Source organism: Zonotrichia albicollis, chromosome 3 (genome assembly GCF_047830755.1).
Source record: "Zonotrichia albicollis isolate bZonAlb1 chromosome 3, bZonAlb1.hap1, whole genome shotgun sequence".
Lineage (NCBI taxonomy): Eukaryota > Metazoa > Chordata > Aves > Passeriformes > Passerellidae > Zonotrichia > Zonotrichia albicollis.
Genome location: NC_133821.1, coordinates 29,131,819 through 29,153,167, shown reverse-complemented (window position 1 = coordinate 29,153,167; position 21,349 = coordinate 29,131,819). Strand labels below are relative to the sequence as shown.

General features: G+C 45.4%; 2 protein-coding genes across 3 annotated transcripts in view; one reads left to right on the top strand and one right to left on the bottom strand.

The window, feature by feature from the left end:
- Positions 1–5,720, top strand: part of MIA3 (MIA SH3 domain ER export factor 3) — a 30,832-nt gene extending 25,112 nt beyond the window's left edge. Inside the window, exons 24-29 of one of the 2 annotated variants that reach the window (XM_005495357.4) lie at positions 68–199; positions 401–469; positions 595–671; positions 815–886; positions 1,509–1,665; positions 2,027–5,720. In XM_005495357.4, coding sequence (XP_005495414.1) covers positions 68–199; positions 401–469; positions 595–671; positions 815–886; positions 1,509–1,665; positions 2,027–2,271 — 752 coding nt within the window. In that variant the 3' untranslated portion in view covers positions 2,272–5,720. The remainder of the gene's footprint in view (positions 1–67; positions 200–400; positions 470–594; positions 672–814; positions 887–1,508; positions 1,666–2,026) is intronic. The other variant, XM_014272956.3, reaches the window with a different exon arrangement.
- Positions 5,652–21,349, bottom strand: part of AIDA (axin interactor, dorsalization associated) — a 42,999-nt gene continuing 27,301 nt past the window's right edge. The window contains exons 9-10 of the mRNA XM_005495356.4: positions 6,992–7,109; positions 5,652–6,117 (exon numbers count right to left, since the gene is read on the bottom strand). Coding sequence (XP_005495413.1) covers positions 6,021–6,117; positions 6,992–7,109 — 215 coding nt within the window. The 3' untranslated portion in view covers positions 5,652–6,020. The remainder of the gene's footprint in view (positions 6,118–6,991; positions 7,110–21,349) is intronic.

The following is a 21,349-nucleotide window of genomic DNA, read 5'->3' as shown; positions in this document are numbered from 1 at the left end:
CATAAAAACATAGGGCTGTGCTAAATTGTAGAAAAGTAAATCAAGTGGTTTTATTTCTTTGTCACAGGGCCATTAAGCAGAGATGGCTCTTCTGGGCCATCACCTGTGAGTGGAGGAAATCCATCCCCTACACAGATGATTGATGTCCCTGCCCGGCCCCTCTCTGCTCCTCGAAGGGAAGGTGTGAGGGGTGAATTTGGTAAGCAGTGAAACTCCCCTTTTTTGACAATGGCCTCTTAGGCTACAAACCCAGGAACACTAAGGTCAGATATTGGTTCTAGGAATGTTGATATTGATAGCTGCTTTATTAATATACTGAGTGGTTGGTGGTAGGTTTTATTCATAAGAAATAGCTCAGGCTTGTGTTATTTAGGGTCTCTGGGTTCTTGTTTCCGTTAAGGTACAATGGTGGATGGCCCCCCTGCCCCACGAAGGCCTCCAGAGCTGCCTGGAAGGATGTCTATTCCTGGTAAGTTGTGGGGTCTGCAACAAACTGCAACTTATTCATTACTCTTTCCCTTCAAAAAGGCAATTTTAAGCCCACCTTCCCTACCCTTGGCATGGTAGGACACTTACTCATGGCTCTCTTTTTAGATATTGGGCCTGCTGTGGCATCCATAATCAGCAGTGAGCCAAGAACCTCTTCCCCTTCCACAGCAATTGATGGAATGGTGAGTTGAGAACACCTCAGCCATCAGGAAACCTTTTTAATATGTGATTCACTCTACTTCCTACTGCTTCTTTAACTGTATCATGTTCTGTCTTGTCTGTATCCTGTCACTACCCTATTTATTGTTCAAAAAAACCCCAAAAGCAACCCTCTCCCAAAGAGTCTGAAGCCCCCAGTGTAACTACAGATTCACCTTCCTCCATGGAACTAGCTGCAGTGAGTATTCCAAGGCTCGACATGGTGATGCTGCTTTGATGGAGAGGAGTAATAGACCTGGTGTTCTGAACTGCTGAATAACAGCTGCTCTATGGCACTAACCAAGGGCTAGCCCCTCTGTCTCAAAGGGCTTCTCTAATGATGAGCAGTTGCTCTCTGGTTTTTATGGGATTGAGGCAATAAGATGTTTCTTAAGGTCTGTGGGCAAACTCTTTGGAGTGACTAAAACAATAATCCTATAGCTGACTTACTTGTGGTGTTTAAGCACAATTCCATATATCATTCCAAGTTCCAGGTCCTTTACCAAAGGGGTGTCCACCAAGGACACCTCAACAGGGCTTGAACTTTTCTTTAGTATATCTTCATCTTAACAAACTTGTCTTTCTAAATCACTCACTCCTGGGTAGTGCCAGCAGTGTTCTGGGAGAAGGGATGATGGTGCAGTAGCTGTCCCTGTTTTCTGCCTGGTTAATGTGGTTTGGAGTGTGTTGGGGTAATTTTCTTTCTTTCTTTCCTCTCCCTCTTGTACCTGTTTGCCTCTGGGTAAGTGTTTGGGTTGTTCAGCAGTGTCAGTGCTTGTCTGCTGCAGTAACTCACTGAAGTGTAACCTCATCTTGCCCAGGGTAATGCTGGTGCCAAAGGCCCCTCTCCTTTCCCTGGGACACCTCTGATGAGCTCCCCAGTGATGGGGCCTCCGCCACCGCCACCCATTCGCTACGGACCACCACCTCCTCCTCTGCGGGGGCACTTCGGGCCTCGGCCTCTCCCTGGGCCCCCAGGTATGGCTGCAGTGCCCTGTGCTGACACTTCACTTCCTGGAGCCTGCCTGCAGCACCCACAGTTGCTTTTCCTAAGCTCATGGCTTCCTCATGCTTCATGGGCTTTAGTTTTAGGCCCAGTAAGCTTGGATTGGGTGGGCTTTCTCAAGGCTCCTTAATGCCAAGGTATTTTTCCTTGTTTACTCTGAAATGGAAACCAGCAGCCAAAAGTCCCTAGAATAATTTATGGGCTTTGAAGTCCTGCATGCAACAGTGATCCACTCCAGAGCTGCTCCAGAAAATGACAAACTGAGGAACTAATCAGGAGCTTCTCTGTTTAGGTTAAAGCAAGATTTAACTCCATGATTTCCTTTCCTTCTAGGTTGTGGTCCTCCCTTGCCACCTCCAGCTGGAAGAGATTTCTTACGTAGTTCACGTTTGCCTCCTGGCCCACTCCCACCTCCCCCTGATCCCAGAGGCTACGCATGTGGGCACCCTCCCTTCCACCCCCTCGGCCCTCCTGGCCCCCGGGATTATCCTCCAGGCCCTCGGCTACCCCTGCAGGCTTCCAGGGACTATGCTCCTTCTCCCAACAGAGACTTGCCTCCACCGGCACCCAGGGACTGAGGGCAGCTGGCCCCAAGGACTGTGCACATGCCCAGTGCAGAATCCATGCCTGCAGCACCCGGCCGGTCCCACAGACTCGGCTCCTGTGTGCACAACTCTAGGAAATGGCTCTTGGTTTGAAGATATTGGTCTCATTTCAGTATATCTCAGCTTTTGCAGGATTAATTTTTATCCCGTTGCTACAGATGTCTTACATGCATTTATGATCACAAACTTATCCATCCACTTGGGCTGCAAGAACCTTTCTGTGATGGACTTGAACCTACTCTAAAAGTGCAATAGGAAGGAAGTACCTGTGTGGAGAGTCTTAATTCAATGTAGCCTTTGTAACCAGTTGGCGAATGAACTAATTTCGTTAAAAATGTATATCAATTCATTTCCTGTGGAAATAATTTTTTAAGTAAAATGCTATCCAACCTGCCTTCTCCATCCCATCATTGAGCTGCAGTTACTGTAGGCCAGGAGTTTACATGAGGACTCTGAGGTTCTGGGTTTTTTTTCAAAAGATGTCTGGTCAGAGATCAGAAGCACAAATGACACTGTATTCAAAGGAAAGTTATAATAAAAAGCAAAATTCCTTTTGCTAAACCCCAAAGGCTTTGTTTCAGTGTCATGTTTTGTTCAGAAAGGACATTGGTTCAGTAATGTGACAGAGAATGCTACAGTTCTGAGAACAAGAATTGAATCAAGGCCAAATTAATGCTGCTTCAGGGTAATGACCATGTTACCCTCATGCTGATCTACTCTGACAGAATATGGACTTGCTTCATGTAATCAGGACCATGGGGGCTACAGCTTCCAGAGTTGGAAACCTTAATGAAGTTGTGGAGTTGACCTGTGTTTCTCAATGCCTCTCAGTAGTGAAACTTAGAATTTCCCTAATTGCTTTCTGCTTTCAAGAGCACCTCACAGCATCAAGTGAAGTTTGAGAACTGTGTTTTCATCTTCCTCAGGGTTAAGAGCAATTCAGCCTCTTTAAAAGGAAGGCTGGATTTGGAGAACCTTTTTACTTCCATCAGAAAAGAAAGTAGCTTTCTGTAAAGCAGAGTTGGGAGTATGCAAACATCTACTGCAGCTACCACCATTGAACAACTTTCAAAGCACACCACACATTGGCAGGTCAAGTGTTAGTGCAAGCATTTGGAGCAGCAGGCTTTTGACTGTCTCAGTGAGTAAGGTTTCTCACAAGTGCATTGTCCAAAAGGCAGCCTGAGGGAGGAAAAAAGGAAAACAATACAGAATAATAAAAAACTCTACTGGGAGGCCATTACAGCTTTACTGCCAGAGTACAAGCAGCCATTAAAGTTGCCATCTAGGTATTACATTCTTATAGTACAAGTGTAAAGCTTTAGATATCAGGTGAAAGACAAGCTGGAACATCACTGAAGCATAAAACAATCCCCAAGCCTGTGGTGTGTGCAGCAGCAGTCCTGGCACTGAGACAGTTCACAGAAAAAAGGCAAGGGATAGAAGCAACTTTAAAAATGGTATTTCACATTCAACAGACATTAATTCACAATCAGTTAAATACAAAGCTCTACTTGTGTATTTAACAAAAATACTTCCAAGTTGACATTTCATAAAACTGGCATTAATACAGACATCTACAAGCTGGGGAAGGGTCCAGGTAAGCAGCAGAAACGATGGGTTTGTACTTCAAGGGACAGTATTTCAGTTTGCAGGGTGGCTGGCTGATGATACACACATTGATCAACATCTGTGATTAAAAGTCAAGTTCTCCAAGTCCAGGATCTTTCCTTCCCCTATATAAACCTTTGTGATACTCAGTGTCTCTCCCCTTGCCCATCCTAGCTAACAGTAACAAAAGTGGATGGAATCTCCCTCTGGATGCAGCAGCATTCACCTTTGACACACACACCCAACTGCAGTGCTTACCCTGGATGGCAGGGTCAAACTCCAGAACCAGCCCTTCCACCTTTCATGGACACTCAGATCCCGCAATTCCTTGGTCAGAACAAGTGCTGAGCCAGCCAGGGACCACTGACAGGTAAATGGGCTGAGCTCAGATTACTTGCAACCACAGACTAATGTTTTGCTTTGTCCTTTTGCAGAGTTCAGAGGATGATTTGTATTTGGTTTTTAGCAGTGTAGGTATTCTCCTTTAGTCTGGTGTCCAGACTGCTGCATTTAGAGGAGTTTCCATAACTCACAGGGGTATCTTGATCATCACCCATCAGCTTTAAAACCAGTGGGATATTGTAAAGATCCATAAACAGGACAATTCAACTGCCCTTTTTCGCCTCCAACCAGAAGTGGAATTTGGGAAAGTATTGCTGACTTTTGTTGTAACACCTAAATAATGTCATTCCTAGTTATACCAGAGCAAAGAAAGGCAAGAAGATTAGGACATTCAAAACCAGCTTTTCATCCTAATCAATATGATAGAGCCAAAAATGCCGAACAGCTGAGTAGAGACAGACAAACAGCATGCAGAAAAGTAACATCCCTTCCCTTAACACATAATGGAACATCTTGGGTGAAGTGACAGAAAAGAGGAATGGATGATTCACCTGCATCCAGGCTGTTTAAAATAATTGATGCTAATTTGGGAGCTGAGTCTGTAGTTAGCATAGCAGAGTATTCAGGCACTAGTTAGATATGCAAGAAGTTTATCAAACCATAAAGTATCATATTAAATATCCACACAAATATATGAAAGATTTGACTGGGTTCTACTTCTTTCCCTTTTTCAGGTCAAAAGGTGAATGCAAGTGTGTCATAATAAGCCAATGTCCTGCACCTTATTATGCACCAAATAAAAAATACAGAAAATAAATGATAATCCTACCTACTTACATAAAAAGGCAATTTTTTGAGTAAGTTTCCAGATTTGCACAAAATATGCAGAAAACTGCATACAATCAGTTTCCACAAGAACAGCAGTTTCAAGTAGAAGGTGGGTCAGCCTGCTAGCCAGACCTACTTTATATAGCTCTGGAAAATGGAAACTTCAGCACTGAGGGCCTGTCCTGCTGTCACTGAAATGGCAAAACACCCACTGCAACCAGGACAAAGCCCTCGAGAAGGCCTCTATCCCCCATCTGCCTTTGCAAACTACTCTGTGACAAGATACAAAAAAGAAAAGCTCTATTAGGGAGTAACAGTGACTGAAAAGATTGTAACATGTATTCAAAACATGTTCAGTGTTCTCATCTGCACTTGTCCTCTTCTTGACCTGACCACAGGGACTCGTGGCCACCCATCTGACCTGCATCCTCCACTCCCTCACTTCAAAGCACTTGCAGTACTTCAAGCTCCTTCCCAGCCCACTTTGCCCTTCTCTCAGTCTTTTGTCACCCTGCCCACTCCAGAGGACTCTGAAATGCAGATGAGAGGAACTACAATAGCACAGCAGTGTAAACAGTTAGTAGACCTGCCACATCTTTATTGCTGCAGGTTTGACAAAGGGCACTCTCCATCCTCAGGGGGAGCTTGAGGCAAAAGGAGAAGAATGGTTAAAGATAAAAAGTGATGAACAGCAAACTTAGGAAAAGCAGTCAACCTATATCAGGGCTCTTGGAGAAACCTGTAGCTGGAAGTTACCGAAAAAAACCCTTGCATTTGCATGGTGGGCTTGTTCCTGTCCCTGAAGTAGTGCTGTGCAGTGGGAGATGGTCTCGTGTGACCTACTGGCATGAACAGAGTTATCTTCCTGCCCCTCGGAGCCTAAGGCTACTACACAGCTACCAGGATTTGTGGTTCAGTTCACAGAGGTCTCACAACTGGGGTCATTCCTTGTGCAATGTTTGATGGAGGTGAAGGTAAAGTGGTTTCTTGGTCAACAGTTGCAATTTCTTCCTTTTAAAGTCAGTGGGTTTTTTGTACCTGTAACCACAAGAAAGTGCATTAATCCAAGCGCTTAATGGCTGTGCAGGAAGATGACAGCAAACTAGAAAGCTCATCCTCTACCTGTTGTTATCCTCACCTTTTAAATAGATGTGACAAGGCTTGCTGTAAGCAACAGTAATGAGTACGTTTACAGGAAGAAACGGTATTTTCTCTGAATGATTATTTTTACAGAAGTAAGATTTCAATATCTAAGTGAACGTAGTATTTTTGTAAGGAGATTCCCAACATTATACTCTGGATTGTAGGATAGACCCAGTATCAGTAACTGAGTACTTCAGAAGTACTCCAGCTAGCACAGACTAAGTACTCTTCCAAGAACTGCAAGATTCACCTCCTTATTGAATTAAAAACCAAATCCCAATCCTCAAACCCCTCCCTCACACCTTCAGCCACTCAGCAAGGAGAAGATGCACACCATAACCACTCAATACTGCTTTGAAATGTTCACAAAGTTAATTGCAAATTGGTATCTCATGCCTCAAATCAGATTTCCTTTGCAGAAGTTCTGTACCAAAGGACTGAGTTGATTATTTTTTTAAAATATAGCCGATCTGACAGTCAGGCTAAGCTCCAAATTAAAATCTTCCCTACAGACATTAAATTCAAACAAAACTAAATTGCAAACACCATATTTTATTTGGAAACTGGTCTAGTTTCTGAGAAGAGTCTCTAACCATCTTACTTGCCTAAAAGTATTTTGTCTTCCCCCCTTCACTGAAAATAAAATATTCTTCATGGAAGCAAATCTAATAAGTCCAAGAAACGTTCCTTAATACAACAAGCCACACATTGTAACTGAAAGCTGGTTCATTTCCTCTATCATTGTCATACATAATTGTGAGTCACTTACAGTTCTATAACAATTGCCCCAGGTTTAATTTCATCCATCTCCATGAAAGCAAAGCACTTGGTACTAGTAAACCTTTTCTTAGGCTTGTAGTGTTTGAATTCAAAGAAAATAGCTGCACCTGGAGGGAAAATAAATAGAAAAGTTAGCAATTATGGCTAAGAGTTACCTGAAAAACTTATCTGCCTTTAAGCTGCTCTACTTAAATTGAAGGGAATTATCTCCCACACTTCTGTTATTTACTCAAAAGCTACACCGTGTTCTTACAATGCTCATCACACTCCACATTCAAACTCTTCACTCCATTGCTCACACCCAGGTACCAATGACTAAGCAGGTGATAAAGCAGCTCAATACTGTGTAGCAGAGCAGACTGCGGGTTTTATCTCTTTTCATTTCTCCCTTGCCTGCAAGCCATCCCAGTGACCAATTTGAAAGGGACAGGATGCAAAGGTCTATTTTTATCCTTGTCTGGATCTTGAGCCTTGCAGCAGCAGCTCAGGAGCAGCCCAGTGTCTGTGCTCCCAAAGCTCCTGGGCCCTGTTTCAGGTCTCTGGTACTGTTGGAATGTTGGGGGACACAAGACAGATGATGGACTTTGGACCTGGTTAACATAAGAGATTTGATAACAGGATGCCTTGGCAAAAACAAATGGAACTTTGAAAATTAGACCTAGGCTGCAAGTAAATAAAATCAATCATGTTTACTGGAAAAAGAAAATCCCATTAAACTCTGCAAGCAAGAGATGTTGTTATACGCATAAGTTTGTGTATGTGATTTTAATCTAATCATTGTAGTACACATTACTAGTCTCCCTGAAATTGTATATAAGCATTTGTATCCCACAATGAAATCAGATTCTGATCACGGAGTCAGTCTTCCCTCTCTCTCCATCGCTAACAGTTGGTGCCTCCGTGCGGGGGAATGAACGGGCCTGACCAGGGGCAGTGGGCAAGCCCCTGGAACTGATGGTGACAGTGACAATCAGGGCCCAGGACGCATCTGGGCCCCCAATCGCCTATCTGCTGTGACTGACACGTAAGCCAGGGGAACTAAAAAAGGAACTAAAAATGGGAAAGGAAATGTCCAAAGAGAGAGACATCTATGAAACCGTGCTCACCCTTCTGGACAAGCATGACTCCCCCATCCTAAAGGAGGACCTCAAGTCACTTTTACTCCAGTCCTGGAGAATACTTTTTATGATGTTGAAAAAGCAAGAGCAGCTGGATGCTGCCAGCCCCCTACCCTGCTGTCCTGGGGTGATGTTATGATGCTTGTATATCCCCATTCATCTGTTCTGTGCCTTTAAGACCGGCTCTGAAGAGTGGAAGTTTTGTTTGGGTTTCTCTTATCAGGGACACGGAGACAAGCGGTACACAAGGCTGTTTTTTCACTTCCAGCTTCAGCTTGCTGCTTTTGCTTGCTCTCTTTTTCTGCTCTTGCTTCTGCTCTGCTTTCTCCCTCTGCTTATTAGCTAGTTCTAGCTAAACAGTCCACATTGCTTCCTGGACTGTTTCTCCTCTCCTGTTTCTGTGACCATCTCAAACCTGCTCCGGACCGGGACCCGGGAACACCGAAGGTTCGGCTGCAGCGGCTGGCCCAGCGCCGGAGGGACTGAGAACAGAGCAACCACCCCCGAAAGAGACTTTCTGATTTTGCCATCTTTCTCAAAGCGGTGTCATCGGGTATTGTTCATTTTGTGTGCTGGGGGGTGCTGGGCCAGTCAAATAAACAGGTTCTTTCCACCTCTCGCCGAGGAATTTTTTCCCGAACCGGTTGGGGGGAGGGGCTGTGTGGATTTCGCTTCCTGGAGGGGCCCTCCTTTGCAGATTCTTTAACAAATTTGCCCTAAACCAGGACACCTGCTCTGGCTCTCCTCACTCTGACTCTCCCTGCCCGCTTGAAGCTGGCACTTCTCGGACTGAAGAGCAGCCACAGCCATCAACCCTGCCCAGACAAAGGAGGGGGAGGAATCCTTTCTCATGGTTGTTAGCAGTTTATATCGCTGACTGCAGCTCTAGCAGTAAGGAAGAGGGGGAGCCTTTCTATCCAGGACCGATAGATTCAGATTATGAGACTGATCCATTCCTTCCTGACCCTTGTGAAAAATGTATGCTACTAAAGAAAAAGGCCCTTAAGGAGGGGGACCCCCAAACTTGCGGGAAATCTCAGCATTTGAAAAAGGACTGTTTTGAAAAGGGGGAGGCCAGATCAAAAACTCCCAATATTTGCCATCAGTGCTGTAATCAGTGTCGGTCCAAGTATGATTTTGAAGGGCGTCTGATATCGGGAAACCGGAGCCAAAGCACGGAGTGGCACCACTCTGTTATAGATGGATAATGAGATGATTGGTGTTATGAACAAAAATTCAGTTAATATTTTTTTTGTGAGAAAGAGTTGCAGGGGGGCAGCCAGGTCTCAGGCGCTGCCAGGATTCTTAGTGCTTTGTTATTGTAATACTGGGTCGTTAAGGCTTATCTCTTCTTTTGTATTAGTAAAAAGCCTGGCTGGGTGAGGTGGACCCTTCCCCCGAGGCTGTGCTCTCTTACAACATAGGGAAGACACCTGAGAGGGTGGGGGGGGTTATGCAAAGTGACTCCAAAGTCCAGAATGCTTTGTGGGACCCCGACTCGAAATGCAACGAGAAAACCCCAAAAACAACGAGCCAAATAAGAATTGAGAGACTAAAATGATGTCTGGACATGAGGAGCCGATGGCTGAGCCTGCAGAGATGCGGAGCCCCTATCGCCCTGAGCAGGGAGTGGTTCCAACGCCGGGACTAGCCACCTGGGAAGGTCACAGGATCAACATCTGACGGGGACCTCACGCCCTAAAGCTCCCACGAGGACCGGATCCCCGACTCTGCCCCTAGTGGACAGAGCTGCGCATATCCTCCTCCTCTGAGTCGCCCTGGGAGACGCGACGGGGACTGCAGCCCTGCCGAGCCGCCCAATCCTGAGCTGATCACTTTTAATAAAGGCATTATAAAGGAGAAGAAGTCTCCTGGCCCTGTTTATTTCAGCTGGGGGCGCTCGTCCGGAATAGCCACGCCGCAAGAAGACTCAAGACTGGCCATCTTGGACTTCAGGACAGCTGGCTACCAGGACCAGAGGGATCGGCTCAGGAGCAGCGACGCAGAGGAGCACCGGAACACCGGATTGGTGAGAAAGCCGGTGGCGGGAGCGGGAGACGTGCGCATGTGTGTGTGAATGAGACGAAGGCCGGCAGCCGGACCTTCGAAGCGAGAGCGGGCCTCTCAGTACCGCGGTTCCGGACTCCTGCGAAGGATCCGGCCGGGAACAGGGGGCGGAGCTTGGAATTAGCGTGAGTGAGTCGTCTCCCAAGGGGGAATAAAGGGCCCCCCCCCTCCGGGCGTGTGGAGGGAATATTTGTATGAGTGGCACGCACCCAAAATAGGCCCTGACAGAGGGAAGTCAGGCAGATTTGTCAGTCCCGAGAAGGATTCGGGTAGCAGTTGTAAGTCTCGAGAAGGATTCGCATAAGATTTTGTCAGTCCCGAGAAGGATTCGGGTAGCTCATAAGCCCTGCAGGCAAAAGTAAATCCTGGCACAGGAACCAGGCAAAAACCCCAGCAAAGGAGGCTGTGGTTTGCTTTTAAGTCCTTATACGGTGAAGCCTAAAAATTGGCGGGTTAGGCAAACTAAAAATCAGGCAGTTGTTTTTCCTGACTGAGGGAGTCAGGCACGACCCGGATTCTTAGGCCGAGGTTTCGTGTGTTCAAGTCCCGATTGATGTAAGACCTGACGTGGGGAAAGTTAGGCAATCAAGAGATTGGGCAGTTGTTTCAGTATAAAGTCCGGAGCATCAGGCAGAAATTTGAAGTTTCAGTGGAGGAGACTGAAGCTCCTCAAAGAACGTTCTTTTTTGAAATTACCGGTCAGTAAAGGCACCTTTAGGATTTTTTACTGTTAAGACCTGTAAAATGGGAGGGTGTAATAGTAGAAAGACCGGTAAGAGACTGAGGTATATACATCCTAATAGTCCCTTAGGAGAACTGTTAGTAAAATGGGATTCTATAGAGGCCACGGAGGGATTAGATAAAGCGAAAATGATCCATTATTGTATGGAAGTGTGGCCAGAATTAGAGATACAAGGAGGATGGCCTTGGTGTGGGACGAAGGATAAGTGGATGTGCCAACAATTAAATAATTATCTGACAGCTCGAGGTGATACTGATCCTGAGCAATTACTGTATGTAGCTTGCTGGTTAAAGAGCGCTGTTGGGGATGAAGGGGTGCGAATTTGTAAGGTACAGAGGAAGAAAGAGGGGAATGAAGGAGGGGATGATAGGACTAGTAAAAGATGGGATCCCCTGGATTATCTGCCTCCTTCTGCCCCTCCACCTTATAATCCTCTTCTCCAAGCACCTCAAATGGCAGGTCCGGTTCTTCCCCCGGCTGCCATCTCACTACCACCTGTTCAAACTCCTCCTTCTACCTCTTCAGCTTCCGCTATGATAAACCCAGTATCCCCTCCAGTTCCTTCTGCACCACCACAAGTGCCTACTCCACCTGCTGCATTCTCCACCCCTTCTCCAGCTCCACTTAATATTCACTCAGGCTCTTCTCCCCCTCCTATTGCTGTCCCTTTACCTCCTCCTAGTTGGGGCACCAATGTCTCCTTGCCCGATAAACAGCTATCAGCAAATACACCTGCTGATGGGCAGAAAGTTCAGGGTAACCCAAATATCCCTCAAAGTAGTTTGGCATCTGAAGATGGGCCGTACTGTGGTACCAGATCCAAGACCTCCAAGGCAGAGAGATTCTTTCCCCTCAGAGAGGTTCCTATGGGAGGAGTAATGGGAGGTGTTGGCTTTGTGAATGCTCCCCTAACTGCTTCTGAGGTGAGAGGATTCAAGAAAGAGTTGGGGCATTTAGTTGAGGACCCAGTGGGCATAGCTAACCAAGTGGATCAATTTCTAGGTCCAAATATCTACACTTGGGGGGAGATGAATTCCATCCTGAGTATATTATTTTCTCCAGAAGAGGTCCAGATGATTAGGGTGGCTAGCATAAGAATTTGGGAGAAGGATAACCGTCCAGGACCCCAGGTGCCATCAGGCGAACAGAAATTGCCACTAACGGATCCCAGCTGGAACCCTAACCAGGAGGAGGGGAGGAAGGCCATGATGGAATATAGGTCTTTGATAATTCGGGGGATCAAAGAGTCAGTTCCCAAAGGAACTAACACCCAATTGGCATTTGAGGGTACACAGGAGAAAGATGAAGCTCCTGCTGCCTGGCTTAATCGCCTAAGGCGGAACTTCCAGTTGTACTCTAGAATAGACCCAGACACCCCAGAAGGTCAAATGCTACTAAAAGTCCAATTTGTTACCAAATCTTGGCCTGATATAAGGAGGAAACTGGAAAAGATGGAAGAGTGGCAAGCGAAGGACATAAATGAGTTATTAAGAGAGGCATTGAAGGTGTATTTAAGGAGGGAGGAAGAAAAAGCAAAGGCCAAGGCTAAGATCATGGTTGCTGTAGCTAGGGAAAGTGCAGGGGGGGCGGGTACACCACCAGGAGGAGGCAGAGACAGGCCAGTACTGGCAGGTGCACGAAGGATTGAGAGACATCAAGTCCCTTTGAGAGGACGGCAGTGTTATTACTGTGGAGAGGCAGGACACATCAGGAGGTTTTGTAGAAAGCTCAGTCTCGATGAGGCAATAGCCAGGGAACAAGATAATTTAGGAAGGATTCTTAAGGGGAAGGACTAGGGGTGCCAGGGGCTTTTTAATATAGGGGACCCAATGCAACATCTAGAAGAGCCCTTGGTAAACTTTGAAGTGGGACCCCTAAATGAGGAATTTGAATTTTTGGTTGATACAGGGGCAGATAAGTCCTGTCTCAACAAAATACCAAAAGGTATGGAAATTGGGAGAAAATTTTGTGAAGCATTGGGTGCGGAGGGGAGACCATTTAGAGCATCAGTGATTGAAGAAGTGAAAATAATTGGGAACTCAAGGCAATGTAAAGCTAATTTTCTTAATCTGCCTAACTTAGAAAAAAGTTTGTTAGGGCGGGATCTGCAAGTTCATTTGGGGGTTGGGATTGTCCCAAGGGAAGGGAGGATGGTAGTACAAGTGATGAAGTTGTCTCAAGGAGATGTTGCAGAGATAAATCCTGAGGTATGGGCTGAGGGGGGAAAGAGAGGCTTATTAGACATTCCACCGATAACAATAAAAATGCAGGATGATACCTCACCCATACGGGTTAAACAGTACCCAATTTCCCTGGACGGAAAGAAGGGGCTTGCTATAGTCATTGAACAACTGTTGCAAGAGGGAATTTTAGAACCCTGCATGTCACCACATAATACCCCTATACTGGCAGTTAAGAAAGCTGAAGGGAAATATAGGCTGGTACAAGATTTAAGGGAAGTCAACAAAAGAACCATTGCCAGACATCCAGTTGTGCCCAACCCGTATGGTCTCCTAAGCAGAATTCCAAGAGAGCATGCTTGGTTCACTGTTATAGATTTGAAGGATGCTTTCTGGGCATGTCCTCTGGCAACAGAATGTAGGGATTGGTTTGCCTTTGAATGGGAGGACCCGAGTACCAAGAGGAGACAACAGCTAAGGTGGACTCGATTACCACAGGGGTTCACCGAATCCCCCAATCTCTTTGGACAAGCTTTAGAGAGTTTGTTGGAACAATTTGTCCCTGAAAAAGAAGTGCAGATCCTGCAGTACGTTGATGACCTGTTGGTATCAGGAAAAGAAAAAGATCAGGTCAGACAAACTAGTATTAAGCTTTTGAATTTTCTGGGGGAGAAAGGAATAAAAGTTTCCCAAGGGAAACTACAATTTGTGCAATCAGAAGTAACATACTTGGGGCACATAATAGGGGGAGGGTATAAGAAACTAAGCCCTGACAGAATTTCAGGTATTTTAGCTCTCCCGGCCCCGAAAACGAAAAGAGATGTGAGAAAACTCCTGGGCTTGTTCGGGTATTGCAAGTTATGGTTAGACCAATATACACAGAGTGTGAAATTTCTGTACAATAAGCTAGTGGATCCAGAACCCCTAATTTGGACAGCTGAAGATGATCAACAATTGGAAAACTTAAAAAACAAACTGTCTTCTGCCCCGGTCCTAAGCTTACCAGACCTCAGGAAGGGCTTTGACCTGTTTGTGAGTGCCGAAGGAGGTATAGCCTATGGAGTATTAACTCAAGAGTGGGGAGGGTGCAGGAAACCTGTGGCATACATATCCAAATTGTTAGATCCAGTGGCTAGAGGCTGGCCAGTTTGTATACAAGCAGTAGCAGCAACTGCAGTCCTGATAGAGGAGACTCAAAAATTGACCTTACAAGGAAAAATTAAAGTGCATACTCCTCATGATCTTAAGGCAGTACTGAGACAGAGGGCTCAGCAGTGGTTAACCGATGCTAGAATATTAAAATATGAGATAATACTAATGAACACAGAGGACTTAGAATTTATCACATCAAATGCCCTCAATCCAGCACAATTCCTAATGGGAGAGCCTATAGAAAATTTAGAACATGGTTGTCTTGAATTAGTTTATCTCCAAACAAAAGTAAGAGAAGATTTGGAAGATCAGCCTCTAGCAACTGGAAAAAGCTTATTCATAGATGGCTCTTCAAGGGTAGTAAATGGAAAAAGAGTTTCAGGTTATGCCATTATAGATGGAGAAACATTACAAATTGCAGAAAAAGGGAAATTATCACCAAATTGGTCAGCCCAAAGTTGCGAAATCTATGCCCTGAAAAGGGGACTGGATTTACTGGAGGGGGACCGGGGAACTATTTATACGGACTCCCAATATGCGTATGGGACGGTACACACATTTGGGAAAATATGGGAAGAACGTGGATATTTAAGTTCGAAGGGAAAAAGCTTAGCCCATGAGAACCTAGTTAGATCAGTATTAGAAGCTCTACAGAAACCTACAGAAATAGCAGTGGTCCATATAAAGGGGCACCAGAGAGGAGACAGTTTTGAAGTTAGAGGAAACCGACTGGCTGATCAGATAGCCAAAGAAGCAGCCTTAGAACCAGGAGATCCAGTAAAAATTTTAAAGGCAAACATGACACCTGAAGAAGGGGAAAAAAGGGAAGAACCTGTATTCAGTGAAGAAGAATTAGAAGTTATAAAGGATTTAAGGTTACATCAAGGACAACAGGGAGAGTGGTTAACCTCAGACGGACGGGTGTTTTTGAATAAAGCACTGGCTCGGACAGTGCTAACAGAATTACACAAATTAACTCACTGGGGAGTCCAAGGACTATGTGATCATTTCTTAAGGAATAACCTATGCATTGGTGTATATAGCCTGGCTAAAGCTGTTACAAGAGGGTGTGTCATTTGTCAAAAAGTGAACCAGAAAGTTATGAGAAAAGTAGCACCTGGAGGAAGGGAATTAGCCTTGAGACCCTTCCAAAGCATACAGATAGATTTCACTGAGATGCCCCCAGTGCAAGGGTACAGATATTTACTGGTTATGGTTGATCATCTCACACACTGGGTAGAAGCCTTCCCGACCAGAAGGGAAACAGCTCAAGTTGTAGCAAAAGCAATCCTAGAGAACATTATCCCCAGATATGGAATGGTGAACACCATAGACTCAGACCGAGGTCCACATTTTGTGTCCCAAACATTACAAAATATAGTTGGGGCTTTAGGAATTAAATGGAGGCTGCATACTCCGTGGCATCCCCAGAGTTCTGGGAGGGTGGAGTGAATGAACAAAACCCTCAAAAATGTGTTAACTAAATTGATTGAAGAAACAAAAATGAATTGGCTGAAATGTTTGCCCCTAGCGCTATTGCGCATCAGAACAAGACCTCGGTCTGACATAAGAATTTCACCTTATGAAATGATGTTTGGGCTGCCATTCTTGCTAACACCTTATAGCACAGGAGACTATCTGGAAGGGGAAGAAGCTACCAGAAAGTATTTAGAAATAATTGGAAGAACTCTGGAAGGACTTAGAAAGAAAGGATACCTTCCTCAAACTTCCCCTCTTGACACAAAGGTTCACAACATTAGCCCAGGAGATTGGGTTTTGATAAAATCATGGACTACGGGAGCACTAATGCCTAAATTTGAAGGCCCCTTCCAGGTGCTCCTGATCACTAATTCAGCTGTGCAGACCAAAGAAAAAGGTTGGACTCATATTACAAGAATAAAGGGGCCAGTCTCACCCCCAGGTACGGGACCAGAAACAACATCAGCTTTTCCCTCTGGCATTGAGCCAGAATCCACACCACTCTCACTCCCTGGCGCTGGACAAGATTCATCTGCTACACAAACTAAATCACCTGAGTATACTGTGATAAAAGGACCAAAGGATTTAAAGTTGACTCTTAAAAGGAAGAGTCAAAAAGACTGAACTGTATGGGAAGACATTAGTAAAATGTTTCAAGACTGTTTTATGTGAACTATGTTAGTCACTCAACCCCTGGTATTGGACCAGGATTCAACACCAAGTTTTTCCCTCTGGCATTCTGGTATTGGACCGGACTGCACCCCATTCTCCTTGTGGCATTGGACCAGACTACACCCCTGTCTACTTCTGGCATTGGGCCAGACTCCCAGTTTTCCCCTCTGGCATTGAGCCAGAGTCCACACCACTCACCTCCGGGCACTGGATAAGGATTCATCCACATCACAAGTTAATTCACCTGGGTATACTGTGATTTAAAGTTGACTCTCAGGAGGAAGAGTCAAAAAAGACTGAACTGTATAGAGGAAAATTGGTATCAGAGTTTTAATATTGTTTAAAATGTTTCAAAACTGTTTTGTGTAAATTATGTTGGTAAAAAGTTTAAGGCTGTAAATAAGTAATTCTAGTTTAAGTTCCCCAATATACTTCTAAAGACTCCAGGTTAACCCTCTACAGAACACTCCCTTGGGGGGGAAACTAAAATTTGTAGGGAACAGACCAAGAGAGGCTTAACCAGAGAAGCGGGTAGAAGGGACTCTAAAGAGCTTGGAAGCTTGTCCTCAGAAAAAAATTCCCCAAGAGGCAAGGCCGGGTGGGCAGGCTGTGCAAGATGACCCATACCGGACTCTTGGGAAGGGTAGTACTGATAGCTCTGATTGCTGGTGGTGCTCAGGGGAGCCCAGCTGAGCTGTGCAGTGAATGCTACCAACCCTGCTATGAGGAGGAAGTGAGCTCCTTGTCGAGAGTCCACATCAGTTCTAACCCTGATGGTGTTAACCTCTCCCAATTGGTCCTTTATGAGAAAAATAAGAGAGTGTATTGGATAGCCCAGAATACTGCCACTTTTAGGCAGCCACTCCTAGGAGAGTGCCCTATAGAGGAAGCCTGGTTGTGCTTTGAATGTGATGCTGCTGAAACAAGCTCAGCAGATCTAGTAAAAAGCAAAGAAATGGTGAAAATGGTAAGAAAAAAATTGTTTGTTACAAGTATTTAGATGAGTGTACTAGAAAAGAGATAAACCCCTTTTGGAACACATTTCAGGGGAACTCTAAACCCCTAAGTTTGATCCCATCTGGCAACTGCATTGCTAGGGTGATAACACCAATTTTCTTATTACCCAAAGAAACTGGATCAAGTTTGGGAGTTCCTATATATAATGATTTGGGAGAAATTAAACAAAACCGGGAAAGTGAAATAGAAATTGGGAAAATCCAAAATTGTAAAAGCCAAGTTCGGATCCCAAAATCTGTGTTGAAAAAAGTCATCCGGCTACAGGCAGTGTTAAAAATAAAGAATTCAATTATTAGGGACATTTCAAACGAAATAAAAAGATTGGCATGTGTAAATAATCAAGATCAAACTCCTACACTTGATCCCAATGGGTGGGAGAATTTAGAGATTTTCAGAAAATATGTATGGGAAAAAGTGGTTTTTCTCGCTGTGTGTGTACTTGGAGGATTGCTCTTTTTACTATGCTTATTTGTCTGTTTTAGTAAAACAGTATTGGCTGTACAAACCAATCTGGAAAAACCAAGAAAAGTAACAAGGTTAAGTAAGCATGATTACCACAGTGCACAAGAGATTTATAGTAGATTCAAAACAAAAAAAATTGTGAGTTGATGCGAGCTTAAGAATTTAAGCTCGATCAAAGAAAAAGAGGGGGGACTGTTATGAACAAAAATTCAGTTAATATTTTTTTTGTGAGAAAGAGTTGCAGGGGGGCAGCCAGGTCTCAGGCGCTGCCAGGATTCTTAGTGCTTTGTTATTGTAATACTGGGTCGTTAAGGCTTATCTCTTCTTTTGTATTAGTAAAAAGCCTGGCTGGGTGAGGTGGACCCTTCCCCCGAGGCTGTGCTCTCTTACAACATAGGGAAGACACCTGAGAGGGTGGGGGGGGTTATGCAAAGTGACTCCAAAGTCCAGAATGCTTTGTGGGACCCCGACTCGAAATGCAACGAGAAAACCCCAAAAACAACGAGCCAAATAAGAATTGAGAGACTAAAATGATGTCTGGACATGAGGAGCCGATGGCTGAGCCTGCAGAGATGCGGAGCCCCTATCGCCCTGAGCAGGGAGTGGTTCCAACGCCGGGACTAGCCACCTGGGAAGGTCACAGGATCAACATCTGACGGGGACCTCACGCCCTAAAGCTCCCACGAGGACCGGATCCCCGACTCTGCCCCTAGTGGACAGAGCTGCGCATATCCTCCTCCTCTGAGTCGCCCTGGGAGACGCGACGGGGACTGCAGCCCTGCCGAGCCGCCCAATCCTGAGCTGATCACTTTTAATAAAGGCATTATAAAGGAGAAGAAGTCTCCTGGCCCTGTTTATTTCAATTGGCTCTCGCAATTAAGGGATAACTATCGTGCGAATATTAACAAAAGCTTTAGTGATGTATAGTTATGTTATTGTGGTTTAGATGTCCTCTGTTTTCCCCACAGTTCCCTTTTACCCCCTGTCTTGTTGCCATCAGACAGCCTAAATTGTCTAGGACAGGTAAAAGAAGGTGTGCATGTGTGCCCCTTGCATGGGGCAGTTGGGAATGGAAAAGCTTCTTGCTTAGGGGGTGCAGCATGGCAACACCTGACCTCCAATCAAGTTACAAGAAAGCAGTTTCCACTGATAAATGGCAAAGAAGAGCTGACTGACAGACTTTGGGAGGTGCCAGGGCTGGCTTATGCAACCCCCCAGGGGTATAAAAGACTGAGCATCCATCTTGAAGATGAACTGGCAACGTGGTATGCATGAGGGGCAGTTCTCAGTACTGCAGCTTTTTCCTTATGTAGTATTGTATTTTTGCTAAAGTTTAATAAGCATCTTTAAATTTTCAAAGTGAGCAGTTGTCTCTCACAACGCAAAGACACAGATGCCCCAGCCGATGCCTCAGAGCGGACTGCCGCAAACCTCAGCCCAGTCTCCCCAAGCAGCCTTCGCTGGACCACAGGCAGCCCTGGCCAGACCATTGTGGCTGAAATACGACCCAGCCACACCAGGCAGCACAGGACTGGACATATCAATCAATACTGCAGTAACGTTAATTCATCCACAGGAGTTCTCAGACCACCTGGACAGCATATGCATACTTTGTTTGCTTGTTCTTTCTGGAACTATTGACTCTGACTCTCGGCATGGACCCCCCAGCCGCCCTGTGTAGTGTTATGAACAAAAATTCGGTTAATATTTTTTTGTGAGAAAAAGTTACAAAAAAGGCAGCCAGATCTCTGTCCCTGCCAGGGTTCTGCGTGCTTTGTTATTGTAATCACGGGTCATTGTAGCTTATCGCCCCTTTTGTATTAGTAAAAGCCCTGGCTAGGGTGAGGTAATGGCCCTTCCCCGAGGCTAAGGTGTTCTCTTCCCAGTATAGTGAAGACACCTGAGAGGGTGGGGGGGGGTTATGCAAAGTGACTCCAAGACCAGCATGCTTTTTGGGATCCCGACTCCAAAGGCACAGAGAAAACCCCTAAAACAACGAGCCAAATAAGAGTTGAGAGACTAAAGTGATGTCTGGACGTGAGGAGCCGAGTGCTGAGCCTGCAGAGATGCTGAACACCTTCGGAGCCCCTCTCGCCCTGAGCAGGGAGTCGTCCCGACACTGGGACCGGGTGGGACAGAGGCAAGGAAACCAAGATCTGATGGGGACACCACGCCCTAAAGGCTCCCACAAGGACTGGATTTCCCCGGCTCTGCCCCTAGTGGACAGAGCTGCGCATATCCTCCTCCCCTGAGTCGCCCTGGGAGGCAAGATGGGGACTGCAGCCCTGCCGGGACGCCCAATCCTGAGTTGATCACTTTTAATAAAGGCATTAAAAAGGAGAAGAGGCCTCCTGGTCCTGTTTATTTCATGTAGTCCCAGCAGGGAGCCATACAGCTCAACTCATATCTTCCCGAGCCGCACCCCTATCTGCATTCCCGATAACTGAGAAGAGGGAGGGGGGGTGGTTTTTGATTCCACAGGGGTCCCACAGATTTTATGGACACAACGTATTACATCTAAGCGTCCTACATGCCAAAGTGACTCTCAAAGGCAGAGGCACTCCTAACAGGACTCATTGATACAGGAGCTGATGTGACTATTATCTCAAAAAGCCAAAGGCCCAGTGAGTGGCCACTAATGACTGTGCCTCAGGTACTCCCGGGCATGGGTGGAAGGAGTGAAAGCCTGCAAAGCCAACACTACGTGCAAATAACAGGTCCTGATGGGCAGATCGACACAGTTAAACTTTCTGTGATGTCTGTCCCCAGGTTTTGTGGAAGAGAGATGTGTTAACACGGTCGAGAATTTTTATGCATTCATATTTTGTACAGGAGTCATTGGGAACACTCGACACCCCCACAATGGGCCCTGGCTGAAGTGCCCCAGGAACTTTCAAGCATTGGAAGGAGCAGCCCAGCTATCAAAAGCCACAGTTCATACATATCTAAAGCCCTGAGGAACACCTAGCCCTGATCAAATTTCCAGTTACGTGCCTTTTTTAAAACAATGTATTTTGTTGTGAATTTTTTGGTACAGCTATTTAGTACTATATAACTAAACCTTATTTTGTTTTAGCCTTCAATGTTTATATCCCACTACTCATACTAAGCCAAACTTAAATCTATCCTATAAGCAATCTCTAAAAGCTGCTGCAGGGGGTGTGGCCCTGCCTGGCACCAGCCAGTGTTGAGATTCACCTTCTAACTTGTGAATTGTGATTTTGAACATGATTGTTACTAGAAAAATCAAAGGTGTTGCTATAGAGGTTATAGTATATGTTATAAAGTAATTCATGCTTAGAGAATGTATGCTATGAAATTATAAAATCCAACCAGTCTCTGACCTCAAGCAGCCCGGGGACATGTAACCACTCTGGAATTTTGAAACTCCTGAAGGCAGCAGGAGAATAACAGCTCATTTACCAATGAATAGACATGGCCAGCATGATGATTGTCCA